Source organism: Pholcus phalangioides, unplaced genomic scaffold (genome assembly GCF_987345545.1).
Source record: "Pholcus phalangioides strain wild (caught in Gottingen) unplaced genomic scaffold, Ppha-v1.0 ptg000004l_1, whole genome shotgun sequence".
Lineage (NCBI taxonomy): Eukaryota > Metazoa > Arthropoda > Arachnida > Araneae > Pholcidae > Pholcus > Pholcus phalangioides.
In genome coordinates, this window is record NW_028301597.1 from 40,227,771 (window position 1) to 40,248,814 (window position 21,044).

Below are 21,044 nucleotides of genomic sequence, written 5' to 3' on the forward strand. Positions count from 1 at the left end.
GAACAAACTCTCAAGCTCTATTGTCCAATCTCCCACTCTATCACTAATTTTTTTATCTAATATCAAACAATATCTTTGTCGTTTTCAATCGCATCCTCTTGTATAGGCCTCAGGGCCAACAATATATTGTATAAATAAATAAATAATAAATAAATCTACTACATATATGTGTTATTTGGCATTATATAGATGATTCTCTCCTAAATTGAAATCAATTATATGAATTTTGTTGATAGGATTTGATAAAAAAGTAGGAAAGGTAGGACAAAACCAAGTAAGACATTTTACCAAAAAATAAGACGAGTGGGAGCCCTGCTCCTTCAAATACAAATACAAATACAACGCCACAACAGGCAAACTGCCCAACGAGGTGGCTAACTTAAGAACATCATGGATCCCCGAGCACTTTTTTGGAGGCCCTACCTACTACTGCTACACCACACATGCACCCCCCCCCCCACGGAACCCCCAACGAATCGGTACATGCGGGAATGTGCGTGTACGTGTAGTAAAACCTGACATGAAGTTTTTTTTTGTTTCTCTGTAATGCTTGTTATGTGTAGTGCTGCCATCTGCCACCAGTTTTTCTAACTATGAGAGTGAAGTGTTATGATTGAACGATTTAGCGTTGTAGGACTGTTGCTCTCTGTGGCGAGACTTTTTAACGGGGAGATCGGCTCGCATTTGCGCCTTGAAGTTGGGAACCACAGAAAACCAACTTCAGCCGACCACCACTGTGGGGTTCGAACCCAGATCCTCGCATCGCGAGTCTGTCACTATAACCACTCGACCACCACAGCGGCAAATCATTCAGATTTGAAGTTTATCTCCACCTTCGGTCAGTTTTTTTTACAGTGCTTGTTAGTGTTTTATGAAACTGATCTTCAATCTTCGGCTAACAAAGATTTTGACTAACGAACATGATTCTCGAACAAATTACTTTGGTTAGCCAAGTAATTACTGTATAACCAGTCTTTAAGCAGTTTTCCATTGAGAAATCAACTCTGCAAAATATCTGGTCTTGTCAATGCTGAAATAAGAGGCCTTAATTAAAAGAGGCGATATATCTCGTCAATGCTGCCCAAAGGGTTAAGGAATATTAAGTGAAAAATACGAAATAAAACATTAAAAAAAAGAATAAATCATACATAAGACACGAACAAGGCAAAATTCCTAATGTCAAATAAAAACTGAAAAATAAACAAAAAAAGAAAAAGACACAACATAAGGCAATATTCTTAATATCAGGTGAAAAATAAACAAAACATCAAATAACATCACATATATAACACCAGGGGGCTGTCCAGACCTTTTTTATAAGGTCCTGCTTTTGTGAATATTTCCTTATTTTCATGAAGGTCATTAATTTTGTGGAAAGCGAAATAATCTAGTTAATTATCACAAAAAAATTAAATGCCAAATGTATGGTTTTATTAATTTTTATTCTGTGAAGGGTCCATTTTCCAGATCCAGAATTTTATGAAGGGTCCATTTTTCAGGTCAGGAATTTTGTGAAAGGCCAGGAAAACTGACCCAATTTTTGGCCGGACAGATCCCTGCGATAATACACAAACAAGACCAAGTTTTTCTGAATTAAAAAATTTATATATGTTACTGCCAAATCCTGAAGTTGGCCACTTCACGAACTGGCTAGCCCAATTATCTGGCCAATGTCCAAAATTCAAGCCTTTCCTATGCATTGGCCAGCCCTTATATGTTGATCCCCATATATGGATCAATAAAATATTGATAGTCAGATTCCTTTGATCGTTAAGGTTTTTTCATAAGCTAACCATAATAATTATGGTTAGCTATTTATTTATAATTATCACAAAAAAATATGCCCATGTAGCGATGATCGTGAATCATAGGGATCAATATATAGGGGATACCCAAAGCCTGGTGAAAGCCAGAATTTTGGACATTGGCCAGTTCACGAAGTGGTGAACTTTGGGCTCTGGCAGCATTATATATCATTATAAATTGGCAAAGCTATGGGGGATAAAGTTTTGCTCCTTCTTAATCTATATACAGTAAAACCTTGATTAGTTGTCACTCTAGTTAAGTCATCATTTTTTTTTTCTGTCCCATCTAGCTTTTAACAATGTTATTAAACCCTGTTACACGTCGCTGCTTTGGGTAAACTTGCCACAATGGAAATGTTTATGAGAAAGGAACAGATGATTCCCATAGCTCCTTTTAAAGGAAGAGTTTGACAACTGCACTGCTATATGTTCAAAAGTGAACATAAAAGCCTTATTTACCAAAACAGAATAGCTCGAATAACAAAAAATAACAGTGACACAGAGGAAGTTCATTTGTCGACTAGAAAAAGAGTTCTGGAAATGTTAAGGACTCTTCAAGCTGAACCTCCTTTCTTCTTCTGTATGGGACCTCATTAATTTAAGGCTTTAAATTTAAAGAAAATATGTTTTTTCGAAAAAACCATTTCTTCCCAAGTTTAGAAGATTCGTAATGTCTGTTTTGCCCTGCGGAGATCCCTCAAATCAAAATTTGGCCCAGTGTTCGGCATTACCTCATGAACTACTGATGAACTCGAAGCACTAAAATTAAATGTGTTATGTATTTATACGTAAAGTTGATGAGCATTAATTGTTTTGTAGAGAATCCTAACTATTCTAACAGTTGTTCTATCAGTCTGAATAAAAAAAAACATACATTGGTATAAATCATAAGTGGACCAGTGCATTTTATCATAAATTTAATACAAAAAGCTTGAAAATGAAAAAAATTATTTTTCTTTTATACTCTATAAATTCTGTTAATATTATTTTAATTTACATTTTGATAAAAGTTATATTATTTTCATTTTATATGATTTCCACAGTGTTGCAAATCAAAACTCGTGACACTTCACTCAAATCGTCACTCTGCTTAAGCCATCATAATTTCTTCATAATTTGAGTAACAACTCATCACGATTTTACTATACATAAAATTGATTTTCTCTGCGTGTATGTTCTCTAAACAAATCAACAGTATTAGACCGACTGCTGTGAAATTTTCCATATATAATAAACAGGATTGCCTTGAATGACAGACCACGTTAAAAATTCACCAGACCCCGGCAAATGCTCGAAATGGGCATACAGACTGGTGGGTAACAATGATTTGTAAGCCTAAAAAATTACTTTTGGAATGTTTACTTTGGTTACCTTTATTCCAAAACTGCATTTCAGACATGTTTATTCCTTTACAATGGCTTGTGATTTCTTCAATGACCAGTGTATGGACAAATCCCAGGCAATGCCAGGAATAGCTAGTGCCAAAATAAGAGTCTACATTGTCTATTGAAATGAATAACTTGAATTATTCTTTTTTTTAAATGCTACATATGTGGGAATGAATTCTTAATGAATTTCTTAGAACCCCCTTGGAAGGGTTATTACTACTATGCAAAATAAGTGTAATAAATAAAAAATTTTGTAGGGGGGGGGGCCCGAAATTTTGTTCAAGGCGCTGTGGTAGTGCCCAGGTTGTCCCAGCCTAGTTAAGGCCCTGTAATTCAGGTTCTAAATAATAAAAATGGCTACAATAACTTTTTTCCCCTAAAAGTAAGAGTACAATAAATCACATTTATATATAAGAGGGGGGGGGGGTTCTGTTAATGGGCCGACAAACTCAGACGGTTGTTAGTAGACATCAAGAGGAACAAAAATTGCAACTGAACATGGTGTCGCAAACCACGATGACAGGGTGAAAATCGCAAAAAATGCATGCATGCAGGTTTTGACGTAACGCTGGAACAACAAAAAGTATAATAACAAGTACAAAAAGATTTATTTGATTAATTATTACAAGAGTTGTTGGAAGTGGCGGCCGCTGATGTCATTGCACAGTCTACAACGAGGCAAAAATGATTCCAAGATGAGCTCAAAGATACCAGGTATGCTTTTGATATCTGCCGCAACAATGACAATCAGCGTTATGAGATCCTCCTGTGTGTCCATAGGCATCTCATAAATGAGTGATTTAAGGGGGACCCCCATAGGAAAAAGTCCTGTGAATTGAGATACAGCAAACATGGAGGCCAAGCAACCTCCTTGGGTATGTAACACTGTAGTGAACATGCACCTCGCGAGAAAAATGTGCAGGGGCACCATCATGCATGAACCATATGCCGCTTACGTCAGATATGGTGAGCTAACCCGCGAACGCATTCAACAATCGTCTGGTATCCACCTTTCATCTCCTCTGAACTCAAAGACTGCATGAATTTTTTGCGATTTTCACCCTCTCAACGTGGTTTGTGACACCATGTTCCACTGCAATTTTTGTTCCTCTTACCTATTGGATGCCTACAAACAACCCTCTAAGTTTTTGATCCTTTAACAGAACGCTTTGTATATTAGAAAAATTTACATTATGTTGCAGATTTAATTAATTTTTGTCAAAATTATATATATATATATACAGGGTGCATAGGCAACAGCACGGACAGCCCTTTCCTGGCAAATCTCATGCTTTACTAACGCAGAAAAAAATTAAAAATCGGTTGTGCCCATAAAACTGATGGAAAAAAAAGAGCAAGAAACATAAATAAAAATGTAATTGACAAAATAATTGCACAGAGTATCAGTGTTTATCCAAGATGAAAATGAGCTACCAAAATATATGGAAGATGTTGCCAGGGCCAGACTTAGGGGAAGGGGTACAAAAGGTGCGGTCACACACCGGGCCACAAAATTTCAGGGACAGCAATTCTAGTAAAAGAAACCCTTTTCTTTCTCAGCAGATGTTTTAATTTCTTCTCAGCAGGAAATTTTTGTGATTAAAATTTAATTTTTTCCCCATTTAAATTATTATTAATTGTGAAAGGAGGTTTTCAGTTTGAAGTCCCTATAATACCATTTAGTGTTATCAGCTATAGCATTAGCTTATTTCAAAAAGGAAAAGAGTGTATGCAGGTGGTCACATTCTTTACCCCTGAAAAAAAAAAGTCTTGCCTTTCTGCCATTAAACAATAACCAAGAAAAAAAAAAACCATACTTAGGGCATCAAACGAAAAGGGACACCACAAAAGAAATCTAGTAATTTTTTCCCTTTGAAGACCTCCCCTCTCATTTGAGTTACCATCTGATCTGGAGGTACCAATAGTGAGCACAAGGTATCTGGCAGTGCTTCCACTATTGATAGTAGCCTGTAGTAGTACCCGAGTGGCATGGTGGTAAGATGCTCATCTACCATCGTGAAGGTTGTTGTCAGGGTCCCGGGTTCGAACCCAAGGGAGGATATAGATAAGATATTTTCCCTAACGAACTCGAGGCGACCACCGATAGACAGCGCCTTCCCTTCCAACCCATCTCACTAATGGCAGTAAATTGCAATATAGCGATGTGGCCAGAGTTGGTGTTTGGTGAAGTAGTAGATATTTTTATACAAGATATACAGAAGACTGGATGTTGTGAAGATATTTATTATTTGAGATGTTAATTTTTTTTTTTTTTTTAAGGAAGGGAAAAACTCATCTCTGCCTCTACCGGAAGTTGAACCCTGGTCCCTTGATTGCCGGACGAGTGCTCTGTCGGGTTCGACTCCCGGTAGAGGCAGAGATGAGTTTTTTCCTTCCTTAAAAAAAAAAAAAAAGAAATTAACATCTCAAATAATAAATATCTTCACAACATCCAGTCTTCTGTATATCTTGTATTAACAAGTGGAGAGCGACATTCATGTCATAGATATTTTTATGCCTGTAGCATGGACATCTCTAGATGATGACTGCCCCGGATGGAGCAAGGTAACTTCCACTGCCCTTCGGAGTGATAATTTCATGCCTTCCTGGCCTCTGAGCTGTCATGTTTTCCTAGGGAGGCTTGAGAACTTCTTCGAAATTTTTAAACACCACCATCTGAATCATTCTAATAAATTTTGGAAGATGGATATGCAATGTATAAATTCTAAATTTTGACAAGTTTTACTAGTGAACTTCCGAAAAAAAGGTAAGATTTCTCCCTCTGCTTTTTTCTCTTCAATCTAATTACTCATTAAGTATAGTACCCACATTAGAGATATTTTGTTTCATGAACAAAGAGTTTGTGCATAAAAACATTTAAGAGCACAAAGGTCCAAAAATTTAGGATGCAGGCTACGTTGCTTGGTTTGCCAAGGTTGGTAATTTTTTATTTTAAAATAAGCTTTAAGACTACTGGTAAATGAAATCTACTACCAATAGTCTTATCAGTTCTCTGTGTGTTTGCCTACTAGTAAATAAATTATATCTGAGGTTTCGGCTGATTGCAGTTAGTGTGGTTAATATTCGGCATCCTATACCAGGGCATCTTTTTGAATTTTGAATTTGAATATTCAAATATTAAGATTGCAACCTTGGATTAAACAAAAATTCTTGGTTTTAAACAAGTAATAACATTGAAGAGCTCACATACAACAAGTCCTACTTATAAGGTTTTCCAAAAACTCATCATGAAAAACGTTGTAGACGGGAAAACGCTTTAAATGGGAAATTTCGATAAGTGTTAGTAAAAGTTAAGATTATGAAAATAAGTTGTACTAAACAAGAAAACTTTCTAAGTGAGAGCATTGTGCGGAATATACTGTAGTAATTTTAAATTAATTTACATTTTCAAATACAGTTCTAACGTGTTTTAGAATATTTTCTTTATTTTTGGGAATCCCAGTATTTGATTCGGGAGCGAATGCATAAAATCTTTTTGGAGGGGCCACGGAATTCCTAAGCCTGGATCTGGATGTTGCTATTGTCAAGCATAAATATCAAGTTAAGCGCTGAAACAAGCAAAAATCCTCATTGGATTTACCTATCTCTTAACATGGTAAAATTAAAAAAAAAAAAATTTGCCATCAATTTTTAACAAACTTCATTGCTGACTATATTCCATTTACTAGTGGTAAAGAAATGTCCCTAGGAATGTTTTTGGACTTTTTAGTTAACTTTTTTTAATACTTTTTTCCATTTTTTTTTTGTCCAATTTCGTGAGAATGGCTGAAAAAGAAAAATAATATATGGGCCAAAGTTTTTGCAATCTCTTGAAGAAATTGAAATATTCCAGTGGTTAGAAATTTTCCTGACTTTCAAGAACTTTCATATCTGACCTCTGACTCTTTTCGACCACAATGTTTTTCTGTGACTTTCCAGGTTGTAGGAACCCTGCAATATTTCAGTGATTGAAATTCTGATAAACTGAATTTTTTTGAGATTCAATTATATTTCAGGACTTTTGAGAGACATCAAAAGTGACAAAAATGAAGAATTTAATCACGGATATCTCAGCAAAATTTCAGTTAATTGTTACGGGGTGAATTTCTTTTGGAAAAATAGACAGAGGCGCAAATCTTACAACTGTTTTTTTTTTTTTTTTTGATTGGAGGATGTATAAAAACTTTCCCTTATATCCCATTTCAATTTTAATTTTTATTTACTGTTATCTAAACCTGTGAGAAGCCAGTAGGCAACTTTAATGTTAAAATGTTATAACTTTAAGCTAATTCTGATCTCTTTGCTGATATTTCATATTTTAGTTGAATTATGAAATGAAAGAGGAGCACAGAAATTTTTCCATTTCTTACTTTGGACACTTTATGTGAAATATCTTGTGCATAAAAAGTAATTTTGGAAGAAAAAAAAAGGTTAACTTTTTATGAGAGGTGGCAATATACACCAAATAAAATCTACTGCGGCTCCTTCATGTTTCATCTACGGCTCCCCAAAATAGTTTAGTACAGGGGTTCTCAAACTGTGCACCTCCAATTTTTGTCAGGGGTATCACAGAGCAGTAACCCTGACAAAGGTTTTTGAAAATATTCTTTGTTGAACAGCTCTGGGGAGCCGGCGGATAAGCATTGAATAGAGGAAAGGGATGCCACAGGTGGAAAAAGTTTGAGAACCCCCGATTTACTATAAAATAATCACTTCAAAGCATAAATAGGCACATACAAATCAATATCTACATCTTGCAGTGTCTCTTCTGATAAGCATTGAATAGAAGAAAAAGGTGTAGGTGTGTGTGCGTGCGTGCACTCGCACACCATACAATGGACATAAAGAAACATCTTTTTTCTAATGGTTAAATATAAGATTTTTTTTAACTCTTTAATTTCTTTCCAATCCTTTTGTTAAGATGCTTTGAAAGTTTTGTAGCTTTCTGAGTCAACTCTGGCCAAGTCCTTCACTTACTGTATATACTCATGTATAAGTCCATTCATTTATAAGCGGGAACCCCCCCCCCCCAATTGGAAGACCACAAAAACAATAGAAAACTAAAAACCAGTGTATAAGAAGATCCTAAAAACTTAGGACACCGTTGTGAGAAAATATATATATATTTCTAAGATATAAACACTGTTTTTTTTTTACTGGAAAATGATCAAAAACCTTCCAAATATTTTTCCTACTCCCATTTACTCAGTCTCCACTACACTTTACGAGACAGCATTAAAACTTTTGTATTGTATCAATGGCTACAACATGGGCAAAAAAGCATGATTGTATAAAATGTTCAGTCTGCTGGCTGGATATAGGAGATGTAACCCATGAATGGTAGCCAAACTGTTACAATTATTGTGCTGTGTACATTGATAACTTTTTTGGAAACCCCCTTGACATAGGACTACCTTAATGCAAGGGCTCACCTGGACACTGTGTTTAGGCCACTTGGTGTATGAGAAGCCTTAGATGACCTCCCATAGCAATTACCATATTTTGTGTCTAATTTGTAGGTATCTCAATGTATCGTTAGGATAGAGCCCCCCCCCCCCATGATGCTGAAACATGGCTTTATTTTTACGGCCAAGTTGAAACTGCTTTGTGGACCAGAATTTTTTCACTTCTCTAATAAAACGGGTGATAAAACTCAGGCTGAATTTTTTTCTCAAAACTGACCTTTGTAGAAGCTGACTCTCTCAACATATGAAAGATTTTCTCAACAAAACAAAATTGGTTTATACACAAGTATATATGGTATGGTTCTGTCATTTACACTCATGTCCATAAATTGAGGATAATGCCAGCTCCGGCAAATAAAGATTCAGAAACAAAACAAACGTTACTTATTCATAAAGCCCATTTATTAAACAAAATATAAAGAACAAAAACGATGGTGTATGTATGATACCATTCATAAAAACTACGATTTTTGCTCCCTGGAGCAATTGTAAAAAATATCTCCTTTACAAAAACTTACTATTACATGGTTGGTATGATGGTTAATACATTGTATGTCTCCCATGCGATGAAATACAGTCCGTACAACGCCTAGGCATGCTGAGTATCAAATTATCGATCTGATTTTGGGGAAGATCACTCCACTCAGCAAGCAATGCTCTCAGAAGTTCCGGTACACATGTAGGAGGTGGTTGACGGGCTGCAACACGTCGGCCAAGCATGTCCCACACATGCTCTATCAGATTCAAGTCAGGTGAGAATGCTGGCCATTCCATACAGGTTACATCCTCAGATTCAAGGCATTCGTTTACGATGTTTGCTCTGTGAGGACGGGTGTTGTCATCCATAAACACAAATTTTGCACCCATGGCACCCCTAAACAAATGTACATGTTGTTCCAGAATGGTGTCCCGATAAATTTGGGCTTTCATGGTTCCGGTTTGAACATGCAGATCTGTTCTGGAACCCAGTATAATTCCACCCCAAACAAGCAATGCTGCACCACCGTAACAGTGCTGTTCAATGATGTTGTCTTGGTGGTAACGAGTACCTGGCGTTCTCCATATGAAAATCTGACGTGAATCAGACTGCAAGCTAAACCTGGACTCGTCAGAAAACATCACACAAGCCCACTGTAACGATGTCCACATTGCATGTTCTCTACTCCAGGCTAATCGCTGCCGACAGTGAGTTGCCGTCAGCGGAACACATCTGACAGGCCTGCGAGCATATAGACCAATATCTCCCAAACGTCTGTACACGGTTTGCCTTGAAACTGTGGTACCTGTGGCTGCAGATAGCTGACGAGACAGGTCGGATGCTGTGCTCCGTCTGCTTCTTTTGGCAGTTACTGCCAAATACCGGTCTTCATTCGGCGTTGTAACTCGGGGGCGACCTGTACTGTAATGTCTACTGACAATTTCCGTTATCTTGGAATCGTTTCCAAAGCCTAGAGATGACACTTTAGGCAATTCCAAGTTCCTCGGATACTTCCATCTGAGTACGCCCACATTCCAGGCGGCCGATAATTCTACCACGTAAAAAATCATCCACATGCGTCCTCTGTGTCATAACTATTTGCTTATGGCACTGAGCGCCTTACAGAACTCTTGTGAACAATTTTACTTCGTTGCCACCATTCCTTATATACCATCCTCTTACACTCTCGTCATTGTGACATACTATCTGCATCATCTGGTGGCTTCCTGAAATTTGCATATCATTCTTGCAGATGTGTGCGATAATTCTACAGGTGAAATTTTTACTTTAGATTTCGATTTCCGTGTGATTCTGAATTATCCTTAATTTATGGACATGAGTGTATTTTGAATGCTGCACAATTTTTATGTTAAATTAAAAAAAAACATATCCAATAGTTTTAGTTGATTATGTTTGAACAAATTTTTTGTTCATCACTTCAATATCACACTCAATAATTATTTGAGAATACTACATTTCATGCTCAAATATCATACTACTATAAACAACTTCAATGAAATTGGAGACAGGGAAACATATATGCGCTATTTCCTATTAAACAGAAATTCTGCTGGGATCAAAGAAAATATTGTTATAGGTAGGCTTACTGTTATAGACAGTATAGGTTTCACAGCATTCTCAATACATACCTTCAATACTTTGCATGGAAATATACTTTTCTAGTCAGGGTAGATGTTACACATGGAACTTGTTTCATCATGTGCATACTAGAATCAGTAGGACAGTTACTTTCAAAACAGAAAGCAACTTTGTGGTTGACTTGTGTCATCATGCTAAGCAAATCCTCTGTTTTTGCATTTCTTTTCAGCACTTCACACAAGGCTTGTATAAACCAGGAGCCCTCTGATGTATTTCGCCATGAATAGTAGCCTAAAAAAATGTGCAAATCAGATTTTATTCTTTAAAAAAATATTTTACCATAGTAATTTTGGAAAACAGAAAATATTTTTTACTGCATTATACTTTTATCAAATGAAAGATTCCGCCATGTTTCAAAATATGACAAACTCAAGAATTCCTTGGTAATTGAATCTAATTGTGCCCATTCTGTTGTTTATTGCTTTTGACAGCCACTCGCTGGTGAATCCATCTCAATGAACAAAATTGTCTGCCTGTCTTCTTTCACAAACAAAAAAAAGGAATGAGAGAGTCTAAGAATGAGATGCCTTACAGATGAAAGACATCTAAGCTCCTTTGTTTACACACACACACACACACACGTCATCTGTATTTTTCTACCAATGGTTGCGTCATTTCTCTTTTGGGCCAGCTCTGTAATGTCTCAGTATTTTTTTTATCTTAAAACCAGCATAAATCCCATTAAAATGGGAAACCTAAAAAATTATGTGCTATATTTCAAACAAATGTTATGTGGATAGAGAAATTAAAAAAAAAAAACAGAGCTGGTTCTGCTTGAGAAAATAATAGTTGAGAACATCTATAGGTTATTTTAACAAAATATTAATACAGACATGCCACATTGGCTTAAAGCTCATCAGTAATTGATGAATGTTCAACTTTGCCATGGGGGCACCCCCCTCCCCCCAGGACAACATAATCATAGTAGAATAAAAAGTAATCATTCAAAATGTAATTTTTTTAAATTTTAATTCAAAGTTCATTAAATACAGTACCTGAGTGGCACTGGAACCTAGAGGGATCAAGCCACATGAGCCCTCCCCCCCCCCCACCCGAACAACGTTCCGAAGTTAGAGTTCCTTAATAATTCATGAATATTCAATGCAATCCCGACCTGCATATACCCTTGTTGGCCATATATATATAGACGTCTAGCACACAACCCCAGACACCCTCATCTCCATTGTCTTTGTATCAGAGCTCCTATGGCACCTACGACGAAACATTCTTTACGACACATGTTCTGCAAGCTCAACCATATACTATGCAAATGAAGCGGTATTTGGACCACCACACTGAACCATTCAAAAACCTGTTTTTATCCCACAGCATGGAGAAATTTTGATGAAAAACTGGTTTTTGAGCGTTTGGGCATTGAACAGAGCCAACACCTTCTATAACAGAAAGCCTTCATGCGAAGCTTTGACGCTACTTAAATCGTCAATTTCACCTGCAGCAATTGGATAAAGCAGGCCGACAACCTTTTTTGGAGTATATGCAATGATTATAGGTGAAATGGATGACTTCAGTGACATCACAAGCTTGGACTGGCAGCTTTCTGCTATAGAAGATGTTGGTAGAGCTGCAGATTTAGATGCAGCTTTACAGATTGCCTTCCATGCACAGACAAAACAGGTTGGCTCTGAGTTTGTCTTGTTTCAAACTCTCTCACATGTGTATACAAATTCATCATTACGGTAAAGGTCGATACAATTTTATAAAAATAAATAAGTAAAACACCACAAAAAACTCAAAGACCAGATTTTTCAAACTGATTTCTGTAGTATTGAGAGTGTCTCCCATAGCTCCATAGTTCATTGCAGCCATCTGTAGCAGTTGGCAACTCTGTTAATGGTATCTTCAGTCACATAATGAAAACACTAAGGTGCAGCATGCAGAGGTGCTGCTGATGCGCTATAGTGCATCAAATATCTGAAATTTCGGAAAAGGGCACATAAAAATTTGTTTCATGTGGTCAGTGGCAACTATCAGTCTTGTTTACGCGGCCATGCTGTACGGTTGTATCTGTCTATCTCTCTATACAATTAAACTTATATTACGGGATTCCCTGCGCCCAGTCAATGTGTTTGACTATGAATTAGTTTCATAATTTTCACAGGTTATGTCCCCAGCCCCTGTTGACAAGTTAATTGTAAGTTTGGAGGGATTCATGTTCTTTGTGAACAAGTTCTAGTTTCCGAATCCGTTAGTTTACGTTTCGACTACCACGATGGCTGCAGTTGAGATTTCGTCAATCAACAAATTCGACGGCTCGAATTATTCCCAATGGAAGTTCTTGGTGAACTGTGCGTTGAAAGCTAAAGGAGTCTACGACGTGGTTGTAGGCGAGAATGCAAAACCGAATGTAGGTCCTGCCCTCGCACGATGGGAGAAAGCTGACGCAACAGCGATGTTTGTTATCTCCTCGGCGATGGAGATGACCCAGATATCCTTGGTGCAGAACTGTCGTTCCTCAAGAGAAATGATTGACAAACTAGACTCGATTTATCAGCAAAAGTCCGCCTTCAACAAAATGTTATTGCTGGACAGATTTCATCAGCTGAAAATGGAAAGCAGCGAGTCAGCTGTGGAGTATATAGCGAAAGTTGAAAACCTCGCTCGTCAAATCACGGATGCCGGTGAAGAGGTGAGTGATGTTACAATCACAACGAAAATTCTAAGTACTTTGCCGACAAAATACATGAACTTTCCTCAAACCTTTGGACTGGAAAGAAAAATTGCCTGAATCATCTCAAGATTTTTGGAAGCGAAGCGTTCATGCACGTTCCGGACTCTCAAAGAAAAAAACTGGAACCCAAAAGTAAGAAGATGATTTTCGTGGGATATGATAGAGACTCGAACAACTATCGATTATTCGATCCGAATAAAAGAACTGTGAAAGTGTCGAGAAATGTCAAGTTCGATGAAGTCCATGATGTGAAGATGCTTCCCTCAACATCCAAGGTACATGTCATTCCAGATGAAAACAATGATATAAGCTCGAACTGTGATGAAGATATGCAAGATGATATATCTGATCGCGAATCTAAGAATCCTGATCCTGGAAGAAAAACCCATAGGTACAATCTTCGAGATCGATCTGCAATAAAGTCTCCTTCTTACTTCGAAGCGAATATGACGGAAATCCAAACACCTATTTCATACGAAGAGGCGATGTGTTCTCCTCAGTCACAGGAATGGAAGAAAGCGATTAAAGAAGAAATCAATGCTCTTGAGAAGAATGAAGTTTTTGACTTTGTCAATCTACCAGATGGCAAAAGGACCGTAGGTTCAAAATGGGTATTCAAAATAAAATATTTCCCAGATGGAAAAATTAAGAAGTTTAAAGCAAGGCTGTGTGCAAAAGGCTTTTCGCAGATTGAAGGAATTGATTACTCAGAAACCTATACACCAACTTCAAGATACAACACGATAAGGGTTCTGTTTGCTATTGCTGTCCAACGCAATCTGAAGATAATGCAATTTGACATAAAAACCGCTTTTCTCCATGGTGAAATAGAGGAAGAAATATATATTGAGTCACCTCCGGGATTAACAAGCGATGACAACAAGGTGTGCAAACTAAAGAAATCTTTGTACGGTCTGAAACAAGCTTCAAGATGTTGGAACAAGAAATTCTCAGACTTTCTAAAAAATTATGGTTTCGTACAATCGGTTGCAGATTCTTCAGTTTATTTTGGGACATTCAAATTAAAGACTGTGTTACTAGCCCTTTACGTAGATGACGGTTTACAATTTTGTGAAAATGAAGACATCCTCATCGAAATCGTCAATAATCTGAAGAACACTTTTGAAGCTGTGGTGTGTGAAAAGGGACTTTTCGTTGGTATAGAGTTCATTGAGAAGAAAAATTCCATCTTCATCCATTCGAAAAGTTATATTCATAGAATGCTGAAACGATTCTCTCTTGAGAATGCAAATCCTGTCAGTGTTCCTGCGGATCCCAATGCTATAATCTCTGCAGACTCAACACCACTTGAAAAAGGTTCAGTACCTTACCGTGAAGCAGTTGGGACATTAATGTTTCTAGCTATCACTACTCGTCCCGACATAATGTTTGCCGTTAATATCGTGAGCAGGTACCAAGAAAACCCTGGATTGTGTCATTGGAATGCCGTCAAAAGAATCTTTAGATACCTGAAAGGTACATCATCGTACGGAATCGAGTATACGCAACAGAGCTGTGATGAATCAACCTTGGTTGGTTATTCCGACGCTGACTTTGCGAATGATGTGGACACTCGAAAATCTACATCAGGATATGTGTTCATGATTAGCGATGGAGCTGTGACATGGGCTACCCAAAAACAGTCATTTGTGTCTACATCAACTACAGAAGCGGAATACATCTCTGCTTCGACAGCTGTGAAAGAAACTCTGTGGTTAACTCAACTTCTCAAGGATTTTGGTGAAATTATTACCCTTGTGCATTGATAACCAAAGTGCCATAAAACTCATCAAAAACCCGGTATTTTATAAGCGAACCAAACACATAGATGTTAGGTACCATTTCATAAGAGAAAAATGTGAGGATAAATCCATCTGTGTGGAATATGTTAAATCAGTTGATCAAATAGCCGATATTTTCACCAAACGCCTTCCAAAAGAGAGGTTTGAAAAATTGCGAAATATGCTCAATGTGAAAATTTCATGATTATATATATATATTTTTGACAATGTTTGTTTTATATATATATGTTACCTGTAAACCATAGAATTGGTGGGAGTGTTGAAGTTTTATATTCTGCTGGTTTACAGAATGGCAACTCCTCTGTTTTGTTTATCTTGTACAATTTACTTTTGATATGAGTGGCAACTATCAGTCTTGTTTACGCGGCCATGCTAAACGGTTGTATCTGTCTATCTCTCTATACAATTAAACTTATATTACGGGATTCCCTGCGCCCAGTCAATGTGTTTGACTATGAATTAGTTTCATAATTTTCACAGGTTATGTCCCCAGCCCCTGTTGACAAGTTAATTGTAAGTTTGGAGGGATTCATGTTCTTTGTGAACAAGTTCTAGTTTCCGAATCCGTTAGTTTACGTTTCGACTACCACGATGGCTGCAGTTGAGATTTCGTCAATCAACAAATTCGACGGCTCGAATTATTCCCAATGGAAGTTCTTGGTGAACTGTGCGTTGAAAGCTAAAGGAGTCTACGACGTGGTTGTAGGCGAGAATGCAAAACCGAATGTAGGTCCTGCCCTCGCACGATGGGAGAAAGCTGACGCAACAGCGATGTTTGTTATCTCCTCGGCGATGGAGATGACCCAGATATCCTTGGTGCAGAACTGTCGTTCCTCAAGAGAAATGATTGACAAACTAGACTCGATTTATCAGCAAAAGTCCGTTATTGCAACAAAATGTTATTGCTGGACAGATTTCATCAGCTGAAAATGGAAAGCAGCGAGTCAGCTGTGGAGTATATAGCGAAAGTTGAAAACCTCGCTCGTCAAATCACGGATGCCGGTGAAGAGGTGAGTGATGTTACAATCACAACGAAAATTCTAAGTACTTTGCCGACAAAATACATGAACTTTCCTCAAACCTGGTTGTCTATGGATTCAAGAAAGCAAATGGTCGCCAATCTAACGGCACGTCTCATCGATGAAGAGCTTTCGATTTCGCGCAACGAACAGAGTGAAACTGCGTGTGTCTCAGTTTCTAAGCCGAAGAAGTACTATTCGTCGAAAAACAAGACCTTTCACAGTCATGAAAAATCCGAAAAGCGTCTCGACAAGTCGAAAGTGATCTGTTATTCTTGCCGAAGAAAAGGACACTATGCCTCCGAATGTAAACAACGAAAGCACGACTTCAGTCGTCGTTCGTCCGAAAATGATGGTGCGTCCAATTTTACCGACGTGAGTCATGATTTGCTCAGTGCTGAAAGTATCTCCAGTGCTCTTCAATCAGGTGAAAATGAATGGATTCTTGACAGTGGCGCATCTGCTCACATGACGTGTATTAAAAAGTGTCTTTGTGATTATCAAGAGGCAGATGGTCAAATTAAGCTCGGCAACAACACTGAATTACCCGTTCTTGGTAAAGGTAAGGTTTTGATTAAGAAATTCGTGAATGGTACATGGAATAATGGGGAGATCCATGAAGTATTATATGTCCCTGGTCTAAAAAGAAATTTACTGTCGGAAGGTGTACTGGCTGCCAGGAACATGAAGATAATTAAAAAAAATCACTATGTGAAAATTTATAATGACAATAGATTAATTGCTGAAGGTATTCGTACTGCAAATAATTTGTATAAAATGCTTTTCAAAGTCATATTTAGTGATGAGGTAAATATTACAAGTAACAACGACTTGCAATTATGGCATGAAAGAACTGGTCACATAAATATGAAGGCTCTTAAAGAGCTATGTGAACGAAATATTTTGAAAGAAAATATTAATTTTTCTGATGCCGAAAAATTCTTTTGTGAGGCTTGTCAGTATGGAAAGCAACATAAGCTATCTTTCACAAGAAGGGAACATAAATCGACTATCCCAGGTGAACTAATTCATTGTGATCTTTGTGGACCGATGTCTGTTCAATCGGTGGGAGGATCAAATTATTTCATTCTTTTTAAGGATGATTTCACAGGCTATCGTTCAGTTGCTTTCATAAAACACAAAAGTGATGCGTTTGAACAGTTCAGAAAATTTGTTCATCTCTGTGAAAACAAATTTCAACATGTTGTCAATGCAGTCAGAACTGACAATGGAACTGAATTTATCAATAACGAGTTCAACAATTTCCTTGGTCGTAAAGGCATCTTGATGGAAACAACGGCACCATACACACCCGAACAAAACGGTCGTGCAGAAAGAGACATGAGAACAATTGTTGAAAGTGCCAGATCAATGCTGTACGCAAAACAGCTACCTAAATACTTGTGGGCAGAAGCAGTGAATACTGCAGTATATATTCTGAACAGAACACCAACAAGTCAAGCTCCAAATTCTACCCCATATCACTACTAGCTATCACTACTCGTCCCGACATAATGTTTGCCGTTAATATCGTGAGCAGGTACCAAGAAAACCCTGGATTGTGTCATTGGAATGCCGTCAAAAGAATCTTTAGATACCTGAAAGGTACATCATCGTACGGAATCGAGTATACGCAACAGAGCTGTGATGAATCAACCTTGGTTGGTTATTCCGACGCTGACTTTGCGAATGATGTGGACACTCGAAAATCTACATCAGGATATGTGTTCATGATTAGCGATGGAGCTGTGACATGGGCTACCCAAAAACAGTCATTTGTGTCTACATCAACTACAGAAGCGGAATACATCTCTGCTTCGACAGCTGTGAAAGAAACTCTGTGGTTAACTCAACTTCTCAAGGATTTTGGTGAAATTATTACCCTTGTGCATTGATAACCAAAGTGCCATAAAACTCATCAAAAACCCGGTATTTTATAAGCGAACCAAACACATAGATGTTAGGTACCATTTCATAAGAGAAAAATGTGAGGATAAATCCATCTGTGTGGAATATGTTAAATCAGTTGATCAAATAGCCGATATTTTCACCAAACGCCTTCCAAAAGAGAGGTTTGAAAAATTGCGAAATATGCTCAATGTGAAAATTTCATGATTATATATATATATTTTTGACAATGTTTGTTTTATATATATATGTTACCTGTAAACCATAGAATTGGTGGGAGTGTTGAAGTTTTATATTCTGCTGGTTTACAGAATGGCAACTCCTCTGTTTTGTTTATCTTGTACAATTTACTTTTGATATGAGTGGCAACTATCAGTCTTGTTTACGCGGCCATGCTAAACGGTTGTATCTGTCTATCTCTCTATACAATTAAACTTATATTACGGGATTCCCTGCGCCCAGTCAATGTGTTTGACTATGAATTACATTTCATAATTTTCACACCAAGAAAAAAAATACTACAGATTAAAAACCCAACTTTTTTCTTTTCCATTTTTCTACAATCCATCATGATCGCGTGAACCTTGAAAATTAGTTTTACTACCTTCACGTACAAATGAAGCATTTTACTGTACTGTATTGTGTTGAAAAAACCTGCGGGTTGAAGAAAAATAAGACAACAAGAGCTAGTTGAATCCCTGAATGAGGGGCAAAGTACAGAATTTTCCAATTTCAGAGTTTTTTTACTCCCAGCGGATTGCATACCAGAAATTGCAGTACTTTCACGTGACTATCTACTGGCATTCAAAGACAGCATCTATACGGCATAAATTCATTTTGTTAATTCAAGACTGGGAATGTACATCTTCTGAAAAATCGTGGAATGCCTGTTCAAATTGTAAAAAAATTTCTGAGATCATTGGGGGGGGGGGGGGGGGGGGGGAAGAAACCAAATTTGTAAGAACTTCACCTTGAATATCTAGTTTTGTCACCTAACCGCTATGTGGTCGTCACTGTTTCACATTGTGAAAATAAGGGGTGTAAATGCAGAATCTGCATTTGGAGGGGCCCAAGGATTTCTTCCACAGAAATTTTGGGTCACTATCACTCAAAAGGAATTTTGAATTAACAGATAGTATAAGAATGAATTTTTTTTTAATATTTGAATTTTCTACAAATATATTTGAAAATATTTCCAATGTCTGATCTTGGGGGGGGGGGGGTATGGGCCCCCATGGCCTCCCTCCGGATTTCGCCTTTGTGAAAATCCAGGCACAACGTACTCAGGGGTACAAAGGAATGAAGTCTTTTTGGAGCAGCAAAATATAGGATTTGGAGCAGTTTTTGGAGCGGAAAAAACTTAAGTTTCAGAGCAAGGATGTATAAATTAGAGCAACAAATTAATGTAGGAGAAAGAACAATGAATTAAAGCAACAGTATTGATAACAAAAATAAAAAAAGTAAAAACACAATTTTTTTTTAAAGCAGTTTAATTTTATTGATGAACATCAGGTCGATTGATTTCATACCAGTCTATTTAAGATGACACACTTTTTGCTTGCTGAAAGCATTATTTGTTGTGTAGAACAGCAGCAGTTTTAATGTTGAAATACGCTGAAAATTTTCTATAATGAGAGTTTTCAATTTTTTTCCCTTTTAAATTAGTAATTTATTCAATAGAAAAATCTTAATTTTTGATATTTTTATACTTTTGTCTACAGTAGTAGTTGGTGCCACCTATCTTCAAAACCATGATACATGGATATGTAACTGGGGGTATATTTGTGTTATAGGTCTGCTGATTTAACACTCATAATTTGGCAAAGTTGCCAAATCAGAATTTGTAATTTGGCGGACTAGCTCTTTTTACTAGCGGAATGAAATTATTTTTCACAAGACATCAGGATTTGACACAATGACAATTGACCATAGTAATTTCTGCTGCTAGCACAGTGGCGACTTTTTTTTCTTTCTTTTCTTTTGAAAATGGAAACTGACTCGCATTTGCACTTTGAAGTGGAAAGACCATTATAAACCATCTTCAGCTGCACAATCACAAATATTGTCAGGGTTTAACAATGGAAAGCCAGATGGGGGCAGATAATTTGAATAAGGGGGCCGTCGTTATCCCAATCTAATTTTCAGAGAAAAAGTCAAGCACAAGAACTTGCGGGGAAAATCTGAAAATTTATTCAAAAATAATAATAAATCCATAACCTTATACCCGTAATTTCGTAAATTTTTTCTGGATTTCCGATAACTTTTCAAGGAGAGACCAGATGGATTAGTGGTTTGACATGTTTGTGGTACTTTTAAAAAATAATAAAAGCCTGTTTTGGGGTAAAGGAATGGAAAAAATATTCTTTGTAGGGCATGGAAAGCATGAAAGCACACATGGTTAGCTTACATGTTTTTTTCCAATACAGTACTGTACTTTGCAGTAGTCAAACTATTTTCCAACAGAGATCTCTACTTTTCAAGGTCACGAGATAGCGTGACCATGGGACGAGGGGGAAGTGGTGCTGAAGTATAGAGGAATAAAACACGCTCTGTCAGAAAATCATTTCAAGGCACATAGTAACAAAATTTTTTGGCATCCTATCAAAAATTTCGTTCACACTGAGGCAAAATTGTCTATTTGGCAAAGTAAAATATGAAAATACACTATTGGAGCAAAATGGTGCAGGATGTTAATTTTGGTGCAGTGTGGTGTAACTAGCACAGAGTTTCCAACCCCTGCCTACTGAACACAAAACACTGCAAATGGCGGAGACACACACACAAGCACACTGTTCACTTTCACTAACGCAAATCTGAAGTAGCTTTCATAT

The 21,044-nt window shown here is 37.2% G+C and overlaps 1 protein-coding gene across 4 annotated transcripts in view; it reads right to left on the reverse strand.

Annotated features, from left to right (window-relative positions):
* The window catches only part of LOC149087580 (caspase-1-like), a 47,329-nt gene that overhangs the window by 1,862 nt on the left and 24,423 nt on the right, over nucleotides 1-21,044 (reverse strand). For all 4 annotated transcript variants that reach the window (XM_089231506.1, XM_089231505.1, XM_089231508.1 and 1 more), the window contains one exon: nucleotides 10,786-11,026. In XM_089231506.1, coding sequence (XP_089087632.1) covers nucleotides 10,788-11,026 — 239 coding nt within the window. In that variant the 3' untranslated portion in view covers nucleotides 10,786-10,787. The remainder of the gene's footprint in view (nucleotides 1-10,785; nucleotides 11,027-21,044) is intronic.